Source organism: Phyllobates terribilis, unplaced genomic scaffold (assembly GCF_046119375.1).
Source record: "Phyllobates terribilis strain yellow unplaced genomic scaffold, ASM4611937v1 Scaffold_5__5_contigs__length_657084704, whole genome shotgun sequence".
In the NCBI taxonomy this organism is placed as follows: Eukaryota; Metazoa; Chordata; class Amphibia; order Anura; family Dendrobatidae; genus Phyllobates; species Phyllobates terribilis.
This window is the reverse complement of record NW_027362765.1, coordinates 491,417,068-491,427,673: the sequence shown is the minus strand read 5'-3', so window position 1 is coordinate 491,427,673 and position 10,606 is coordinate 491,417,068. Positions and strand designations below refer to the sequence as shown.

The 10,606-nt window shown below is 45.7% G+C and overlaps 1 protein-coding gene across 1 annotated transcript in view; it reads right to left on the bottom strand.

The window, feature by feature from the left end:
* Positions 1-543: 543 nt before the first annotated feature.
* Positions 544-10,606, bottom strand: part of LOC141271287 (interferon-induced protein with tetratricopeptide repeats 5-like) — a 33,896-nt gene continuing 23,833 nt past the window's right edge. The window contains exon 2 of the mRNA XM_073681404.1: positions 544-2,059. Coding sequence (XP_073537505.1) covers positions 658-2,059 — 1,402 coding nt within the window. The 3' untranslated portion in view covers positions 544-657. The remainder of the gene's footprint in view (positions 2,060-10,606) is intronic.

Sequence of the window (10,606 nt, the reverse complement as noted above, 5' to 3'; positions counted from 1 at the left end):
GGTGATGAAGGAACAAGGGCAATGGTAGGTAAGTACTGACTGGATTGTTTTTGTACAGAATAAGTGGACTGGTCTTCTGTTTTTAAGAAACTGGATAACCCATTTAAAGGTTTAACTGTGGAATGTAGTGAAGGAGGGGCAAACAAATAAAACATGTCAATTTAATCAATGGATAACTACACCCAATTATTTAATAATATTTTAATAAATTCAGTTTTTCAGTGGCTATATTTGCAATTATTCCAATATATGAATTGAACATTGTCATGAATTGTAACTTTAGTTTTGTGCTACCTTTTTTTTTATATAACTTAATAAATACAAGACAAGATATATTATTATCAAATAAGCTGGAGAAAATATAATTTTGCTATGCTTACATTAGAGCTGTCAGCTTTATGTTGAGTAATATCACAACTATGAAGGGTAGTTCCAGAGAGTACAATAAAAAGTTATTGCAGTTTATACGTAACCTATTCAAGAAGCATTTTTGGTTGCTTGATACATAGTTAGCCATCATATTTTAACATCTTAATGCTTAATGTTATTGACATGTACATTATACAGCGTTTGTGCCTACAGCTAGGTTAATGCAAGTTAAATAAAATTTGGGAGAAAATTTACAATTATTCCTTTTCTTCCCGACATTGCTCTTGCTCACTCTGAATGCCTTGGTTGTTGAACCTTTTCAGTTATGTTCTCCTGATCATCTTGATAGATAAACTCTAACAATTCAAAACCTGCTTTTTCTCTTGGATTCTTAGAGATCATTTCTTTAGCAATTCTCTCACAGTGTTCCATGGCAAATTTTCTGAAGACAGTGAGACTTTTCATCTTGATGACTTCTTTGAAATGCCTGATTGCTTCAGTTTGGCAATGTCTTCTACAGAGTTCATGCTGTGCCCAAACCAAATGAAGCTCTTGTTTCTCTTCATGTGTGACATTGTCCATTTCTAGAATTTTATGAAAGATTTCCTCGGCCTTTTCATATTGATTTTTTCTCCCATACATCCCTGCTAGAGCAATGTATGCAACCACAAATGTTTTTTTATATTTCACAGCCATTTCCAGATGAAATATTGCTCTGGAAACTGTGTCTGAAATTTCTTCTGTAAGGTTGTCGGTGGGCTGAAATTGTAACTTTGCTAATTTTGCGCAGTCCTTGAGAGCCATAATCTTCTTCTTGTAACACATACTGAGTTGGTGATGAAGATGACTAGAGGTAGGGTTTATACGGGTGGCTTCACTAAGGACCAAAATGGCTTCATCGGTCATGCCTTCTCTTCTGTAAAACTTTGCAACATAGCGAAGAAGATATGGAAATTCCGGGGTTTCTCTGAGAGCTTCCTCTATCAGCACAAGCCCTTTTTTTGATTCATTTATATCTTGATATTTTAAACCTAGAAGGACCTTGATCACCGTGTCTTTTGGATTTAATTTTGCAGCTTTTTGCAAGAGAAGAAAAGATTCATCTAGAGGGGTTTTTAGACAGTTAAAACCTTCGAGTCTATACACAGAGATGGCATAGCTTGAATTCAGTTCTACATTTTCTGGATCCAGCTCTAAAGCCCTTTGAAAACAATCTTTTGCTCTTTCATTATGTCTTCCATGGAAAGTTAGCAGAGAAAACCCTTCTTCACTGTATGCTTCAAAGAGCAAAACATTCTGTTTATCGGGGCATTCAAATACCTTGTATATTTCTTGGACCTTCTTAGCGTACTTAAAACCTTTGATGACTTGGTTTTTGTGGTAGAATATCCAGGCATAGTTGGCATATATTATAGTTTTTCTAGCTTCTGTGTTATCCGACTCTATTTTACTGATCTGTTCTTCAGCTTTCTCCAGATAGGCAATGGATCCCTCATAGTCCTCTTTGAGATAATTTGTGAAGGCCATGAGATTATACATTCTGTATTTGTGTACAGCAGGTAAGAACTGAATCTGCTCATAAAGCCTGTCTTGAACTTTTTCAATGTCTACGTCTTTATTAGACAGATTCCAAGTAAAATGACATCGTGTTTTGATCAAACGTCCTTTCAATGAATTTTTTAAGACTCCACTAGACAAAAAAAAAACACATCAGATTATTTCTGTACATTTATTGTCAATTTTACAAAAAATGCTCAAAGTCAATTAAATGAAATAGAATATTAAAGCGGTTATCTCATCTCATTAAGGGCTTAGGGCTTAGGCCAAATTCACACGTTCAATATTTCGTCAGAAATTTACATCAGTATTTGTAAGCCCAAACCAAAGGGGAACAATAAGAGGAAAAGTATAATAGAAACACGTCACCACTTATGTATTTATCACTCACTCCTGGTTTTGGGTTACAAATACTGATGTAATATACTGACCAAATACTGAACATGTGAATGTGGCCTAAGATCTGTATCACTTACTAATAACTGAAGTTATCACCTGAGTGTAAAGGAGACACAGCCGTGGAATAGCACACACATCCTTTGTTGTTTATTATGGCACTTAAGCACCTGTATACAGGTCACTACAGACTGCATTAATCTGTAGAGAAGTGCTCCAGGCCACCCCGGAAATGCAGCCTGAACCACTAAACCAACACTGCACATCATTTATTGTCAGGAACTGTAGGGGTCCAAGAGGTGGGACCTCACCAATATCCTAGCAATATGTCTTTACGCTATAAGGTGGCAAAACCCCATATCCTAGTAATAAGTCTTCACTTATAAGATGGCAAAACCCATTTTATGCATTTATGATCAGCTTGAAAAAAAGCATTTTAGTAAGATACCCAATGATCATGTGGTTAAGGGTGGCATTCTCAAATTTAATGACTTTTCCAAGCAACTGAAATACTTAACTTAAAGGGGTTGTCTTGTCACTCTATGTGACTGCAGACTTGTGTATCTTCACATCGTGTGTAATATCCGCTATGGGGTTCTCCAGTGCCAGCACTGGGAGTGGCGGTCATGTGACCGCAAGTATGTGATTTGCAAGCATACAGTTAAGTGCAGACTAGAATGTATCCAGCCTAGCTCAATGCAAGTGGCTTGAGCGAGGCCAGATACAGTCTAGTCAGACTGTGGCTGGAAGTATACAAATCGCATACTTGGGGTCACAAGACCGCCTGCTCCCGGCACCAGCGGCGGCGAGGAATCCTCACAGCACGCAGTGCGCTTGCTGTGAGGATTCATGAGTCTGCAGTCACATAGAGTAACTGCAGACTTGTAGTTTAACACCGGACAACCCTTTTAATGGAGTTGGCCACTTTATTTTAACAGATATGTGGGAAACAAGGGCATCTCTACAAAGTTAGATCCAGGGCTGAGCAGACTTGTAGCTTAAGATGGACAACCCCTTTAATTCCAGTTTTCCTAATATAGATTCAGAAGTGTGTGTGTATTGTGGATCTTAACTAGATTGGGCTGGTAAAGTGGCTAAAGTTAGCCATTCACAATAGAGAGAAGCAGCAATCACACCAAATTCAGTCATCTTCAGTCAGTTTACATATGGACATTCAAGCACCCTCTGTATGGCATATATTGGGAAACGTGCTAAGTAGTGATGAGTGAGCACTAAAATGCTCGGGCACTCGTTGTTTGAGTTGAGCAACTTGGAATGCTCGAGTGCTCGGTCCGAGCAACGAGCCCAATTTAAGTCTGTATGTCTATGGGAAACTCAAACATTTTTCCGGTGCACCCCCTTCCCCGGAGGTCTACAGAGGGCCTAAATATTGCATAGATGAGAACAGTGCTCAAATGACATGGGAACAGCATGGGGAAGATGCCTGGAAGCATCTCTGACTCCCAGGTTACTGCTGTGAACAATGTTGTCAGAGTATTACGCCACTTTTACGGACTCACAATAAAACATACAAAAACGTAATCAAAATGGATTTTCCTGGTAAATATGTGAAGGAACATCCTTTCCAGGGTAATGACTTGTATATAAGGCAAAGTAAATAACCAAAAACAAAAATGCTCCTCCACACTTTGGGCTATGTTCACACGTAGCGTTTTTGATGCGTTTTTGCAACTTTGCATTGCTTTCAACTGTGAAAAATACATTCACCAGTAAATGTAATTTTAACATTTTACTACCTTATCTGGCCATGTTGTGTGTGAGACATGATCAGACACATCTGTTTCATTTATGAAGGAGGGACTTTGAAAGTCACAAAGCCTATTTTTATAGGGCCATCAGGCGGCCCTTACTATTCTTAAAAGGCCAGCGGTTGGCCCTCACTATTGTTAGAGAGCCATCAGCCATCTATGCTTTGTCGTTCCTATTATTAAAGAGTGGGTCTCCTATACTGTTATTACGTATGCAGTGACTGCAAAGGCTGCCAAAAATTTGGACGCACCCCAATACCCCTTTGAAGAGACATAAAGGAGGGTCTCATTAAAAAAAATGTTCCCATTATACAGGAGTGGGCCTCCTATAGTGGTAATGCAGTGACTGCAAGGGCTGCCTAAATTCGTGAAATACCCCAATATTAATTTGACGACACATAGAGGTGAACCTCAGTAGCGACATGTTCCCATTAGAAAGGAGTGGTTCTGCTATACAGTTATAGGGTATGCAGTGAGTACATCGGCTGCATAAATTTGGGAAAAACCCCAATACCAATTTAAAGACACATAGAGGTGGGCCTCAGTGACGACATGTTCTTATTATAAAAGAGAGGCTCTCCCATACTGTTCTTGAGTATGGAGTGATAGCAGTGGTTGCCAAAAATTTGGAAGCACTCCAGTGCCCCTTGGAAGAGAGACTTAGAGGAGGGCCTCATGAAATAAATGTTCACATTATTAGGAAGTGGGTCTCCCATCCTGTTATTGCGTATGCAGTGAATGGAAGGGATGCCAAAAATTTGGACGTACTCCAATGCCCCTTGGAAGAGAGACTTAGAGGAGGGCCTCATGAAATTTTTTCCCATTATTAGGAAGTGGGTCTCCCATACTGTTATTGCCTATGCAGTGAATACAACGGCTACCAAAAATTATGAGGCACTCCAATGCCCCTTACAAGAGACGTAGAGGAGGGACTCATGAAAAAAATATTCCCATTTTTGGGAATTGGGTCTGCCATACTGTTCTGTTATTGCCTATGCAGTGAATGCAAGGGCTGCCAAAAATTTGGAGGCAGTCCAACGCCCCTTGCAAGAGACGTAGAGGAGTGCCTCATGAAAAAAATATTCCCATTATTAGGAAGTGGGTCTCCCATACTGTTATTGCCTACGTAGTGAATTCAACGGCTGCCAAAAATTTGAATTCACTCCAATGCTCCTTACAAGAGACATAGAGGAGGGCCTCATGAAAAAAATGTTCCCATTATTAGGAAGAGGGTCAACTATACTATTATTGCCTATGTAGTGAATGCAAGGGCTGCCAATAATTTGGACGGACTCCAAAGCCCCTTGGAAGAGAGATGTAGAGGAGGGCCTTATGAATTTTTTTTCCCATTATTAGGAAGTTGGTCTCCCATACTGTTATTGCCTATGCAGTGAATGCAAGGGCAGCCACAAAATTTGGAGGCACTCCAATGCCCCTTGCAAGAGACGTAGATATGATGATATGGTAGATATGGTGGTGATATGGTGGTGGAGGATAAGGATAAGGAGTAGGGCGAAAACAAATAGACGAGATCAGGAAGCGTATACCGATGTCTGGGTGTGAAGAGGTGCATGGGAATAGACCTCCCGAAAAAAAGACACTGGATTTGAGTTTATGTTATGTTGCTATCATTTGGTGGTGTTGAGAATTATGGCCCAATCCAGCCTTTGTTCATTTTTATAAGAGTCAGCCTGTCAGCATTTTCAGTTAATAGGCGGATGCGCCTATCAGTTATAATTCCCCCGGCGGCACTAAAAACCCGCTCTGAAAAAACGCTAGCAGAAGGGCCGACCAGGACCTCCAAGGCGTAGAGAGCCAGTTCATGCGACATGTCCAGCTTGGATACCAAATAATTATAAGGCACAGAGTAATCACAGAGGACGTTGCTACTGTCGACAAGGTACTCCTATAGCCAGGGCCGGCTTCAGCACCCGGCGCACCCGGGCAAATGCCGGGGCCCTGAGCAGGCAGAGGGGCCCACTGGCGGTCGCGCACCCCGCTGGGCTATGGGCGGATGAGAGCGGTGTCAGCGCCCGCCCTTCTCCGCCGCTTGCTCAGGGCCCCGGCAGCCGGATACTTACCTCTCCCCGTGCCTCCGGACATCAGCTGTCTTCCTGCTCTGCGCTCCCTGTGACGTCTCAGGTCAGAGGGCGCGGTGATGTCTTTACACCGCGCCCTCCCCTGAGCCGTCACAGGGAGCGCTGAGCGGGAAGACGCTGACAACGCTGGAGTTCGGACCCGAGCAGCGGGCAGCGGGTAGCGAGTAGCAGGTAAGGAGAAGGGAGGTGAGTATTTTATTTTATTTTTTTAATATATGGAGGCATGAGGCAGTATAAAGAGAAGGGGGGGGGTGGCATCCTCCATGGAGCATTATAAAGAGAGGGGGGGCCATCCTGCATGGGGCATTATAAAGAGAGGGGGGGACATCCTGCATGGGGCATTATAAAGAGGGGGGGGTGACATCCTGCATGGGGCATTATAAGGTGGGGAACAGCCTGCATGGGGCATTGTAAAGGGGGGGGGCAGCCTGCATAGTGCATTATGTGGGGGGGGACAGCCTGCATGGAGCATTATAAGGGGGGGGGGCAGCATGTATGGGGCATTATGTGGGGGGTAACAGCCTGCATGGAGCATTAAAAGGGGGGGGCCTGTATGGGGCATTATGTGGGGGGTAACAGCCTGCATGGAGCATTATAAGGGGGGGACAGCCTGTATGGGGCATTATGTGGGGGGTAACAGCCTGCATGCAGCATTATATGGGGGCCAGTATCCTGTATGGAGCGTTATAAGGGGACCGGTATCCTGTATGGAGCGTTATAAGGGGACCGGTATCCTGTGTGGAGCGTTATATGGGGGCCAGTATCCTGTATGGAGTTTTATAAGGGGACCAGTATCCTGTATGGAGCGTTATATGGGGGCCAGTATCCTGTATGGAGCTTTATAAGGGGACCAGTATCCTGTATGGAGCGTTATATGGGGGCCAGTATTCTGTATGGAGCCTTATATGGGGGCCAGTATTCCTTATTGAGCCTTATATGGAGGCCAGTATTCCGTATGGAGCCTTATATGGGGGCCAGTATTCCGTATGGGGCCTTATATGGGGGCCAGTATTCCGTATGGAGCCTTATATGGGGGCCAGTATTCCGTATGGAGCCTTATATGGGGTCCAGTATTCCGTATGGAGCCTTATATGGGGGCCAGTATTGCGTATGGAGCCTTATATGGGGGCCAGTATTCCGTATGGAGCCTTATATGGGGGCCAGTATTCCGTATGGGGCCTTATATGGGGCCCAGTATTCCGTATGGGGCCATATATGGGGGCCAGTATTCCGTATGGGGCCTTATATGGGGGCCAGTATTCCATATGGGGCCTTATATGGGGGCCAGTATTCCGTATGGGGCCTTATATGGGGGCCAGTATTCCGTATGGGGCCTTATATGGGGGCCAGTATTCCGTATGGAGCCTTATATGGGGCCCAGTATTCCGTATGGAGCCTTATATGGTGGCCAGTATTCCGTATGGGGCCTTATATGGGGGCCAGTATTCCGTAAGGGGCCTTATATGGGGGCCAGTATTCCGTATGGGGCCTTATATGGGGGCCAGTATTCCGTATGGGGCCTTATATGGGGGCCAGTATTCCGTATGGGGCCTTATATGGGGGCCAGTATTCCGTATAGAGCCTTATATGGGGGCCAGTATTCCGTATGGAGCCTTATATGGGGGCCAGTATTCCGTATGGAGCCTTATATGGGGGCCAGTATACCGTATGAAGCGTTATATGGGGGCTAGTATTCCGTATGCAGCCTTATATGGGGGCCAGTATTCTGTGTGGAGCGATTCACCGGTTTCTGAGCTATTGTGGAATTTACAATAGATATCACTCATGTAATGTAAGAAGTGAAATCTTTGCATTGTACTATATATATATATATATATATATATATATATTTCTCCGCCATATCTCTGCATCATGAATCGTGGTATGTGTTAAAGGGGCCCGCTGAGACTCTTTCGCCCGGGGCCCAGAAAAACCTGGAGCCGGCCCTGCCTATAGCAGATTCCCAAACTTTTCCCTCCTTGTGAGATTACCCCTTGTCTCAGGGCTTGTGCGATGGTAGGGTCTGATAAAACTGTTCCAGAACTTTGACAGTGTTCCCCTGCCTCTGCTGGATTGGATTTGTGTCTCTCTCACCTGTACTCCTTGGTTGTCCAACGAACTGTGACCTCTGCCGCCTGCGTTTTCAGATGGGAATTTTTTTTAATAATTCCGCAACAAGGGTCTTCTGCTACTGCCCCATTTTAGTAGACCTGTCCACTGCAGGAATAAGAGATATAAAGTTCTCCTTGTAGCGTGGGTCTAGAAGTGTCACCAACTAGTAATGACTGTCACCCAAAATTAGGAGAATGTGAGGGTCACGGGAAAGGCAGCGTAACATAAACTCAGCCATGTGTGCCAGACTGCTAACAGGCAAGACTTCCGTGTCCTCACTAGTGTTGAGCCACCCCCGTAGTGCTCGAGTTCGGTTCGTCGAACACCCGTGTGTTCGCCGAACTGTTCTTCGAACACCTTCGAACACTGTTAAAACCAATGGCAGGCAAACAAAAACACATAGAAACACATAGAAAACACCTTCAAAGGTGTCCAAAAGCTGACAAACTGCTCAGAAGACACAACTAACACATGGAAAAGTGACAAGTACATATAGTCATGCGAAAAGAAAAGAGGTGGAGGAGTAAAAGGAGGGGGAGACACAGATATAGGCATGTCATGCCCTTCTAAAATCCAAAAAGTGAGAAGCCGACACGTTCAGTCCGCTCCTGCCCGTGCCACCTCCGTGTCGCCGGGTTTGTGCCAGAGCCGCGGTGAACCCTGACAGCCAGCCCCCCTCTCCCAATACTGGTGCCTGTCCGCTGGTGGGTCGAGCGAGCCCCCCTGTGGTGGAGGCAGCTCTAAGCTTTTTAATTTAAATTGTCTCTCTAATTTGAATGAATACACTTTAAATCCATTTACAAGGATCTATTGGAGGGCAAGTCTCATGCCAGCAGCCGCGTAATTCCAGCTCCAGTAGCGTCCACTAAAGCTGCTGCAGTTAAAAAGCTTTTATAAGGATCGAGCTCGGCTGTCCACCGCAAGGCATCCTACTGCCAGTCCCAGCCCCTATGCCTTGGGGTGCCTCCTGATGCTCTTCACTGAGTATCCCGTGGTCCCGAAGCATTTCCTTTGAAAAAATTAAGTGTCCAAACTACAGGTGGTGTAGCTTGCTTAACAGCCGGGATAATCCGCTGACTAGCAGACACTGCTACTAGGCACAAAGTATTTCCTGGGCTAGATGCAGTTAAAAATTTGTAATTAGATACTCTCGTTGGATGCTGAGAAAGCATTCCATAGAGTCTCCTGGCACGCCATATATGATTCTCTTAAAAAGCTTGGGGTAGGGGTCTAGGGGACCCTTTTATAGCCAAAATCACGGCCCTGTATCACAATACGTCACCTAGGCTGAAGATAAATGGAACTGTAGCACCCTGAGGGCTCGGTTGCTACAGAGGTATTGCACCTCACCCAGAGGTGTGATATCTCACTCTCAGGTAAGGATGGAGTGTGGATCAGGACCCGACACCTGCATGCATTACACCACATTGCCGTGGGGCAGGGCGACCAATATGCCTCTGAGATGGGCACGACAGTCCCTGTCCCTAGCTGGAGTGGGGGGAGGGAACACTGAGGAAGGGGAACCCTGTAGTGCAGGAGCAGGGAGGAAGCAGTTCCTGGGTGCATTGAGAAGGGAGTATAAAAGGTGGGCACCATCTTAGTTCAGTGCAGAGAAGTCTGAGCAGAAGTGGCAGGGAGCAGGGGCTCTGCATGAGCTCTGCTCCGGAGGCAGGCCTAGTAACAGAGGCCCAGGCCTGGAAGAGGGAGAAGGAAGGAAGAGGAGCGGAGAAGGCTCCAGGAACGAGGAATGAAGGGATCCCAGGGGTGCGGACGGGCGAGTCGCCACCACACGCCCGAATCCACCTGCGTGGAGGGGTCAGGCCAAAGGGGGAGACCGGTCCCCGAAACTAGTGGAGGCAGGAAACGACCCTCAGCTAGAAACCGGAGGCTGTGACATTTTATGTGGCGCAGCCCCTCGCTACACCCGCTAGGAAGGCACCACATAGGGTCAGGGAAACTGGCGCCAAGTTTACCAAGAGGAGGCCCGAGGCAGCCGGACAGAAGGGTTGGTAAGAAAGGCCAGACAAAGGACACACAAAGGGGGTCCTGTGAAGCGCTCCAAAGTTATCTGGGAGTTGTCTGAGCCCCTCACCTGGTGAGCACAGTACGACGTGGGCAGCCGTTACCTGCAGACGTGGTCTGGATAATAAGAACTGTGAGTAAAGGCCCTGGACTGCATCACTGACTCCGTGTCGTTACTGCTGCTGCCCTGCACCATCACACCCATCCTCCGCATACACTGCCCTGAGGCTATACTCCTCCCGTGGGGAGTTATGCTACGCTCTGCTGCACCCACAACACCAG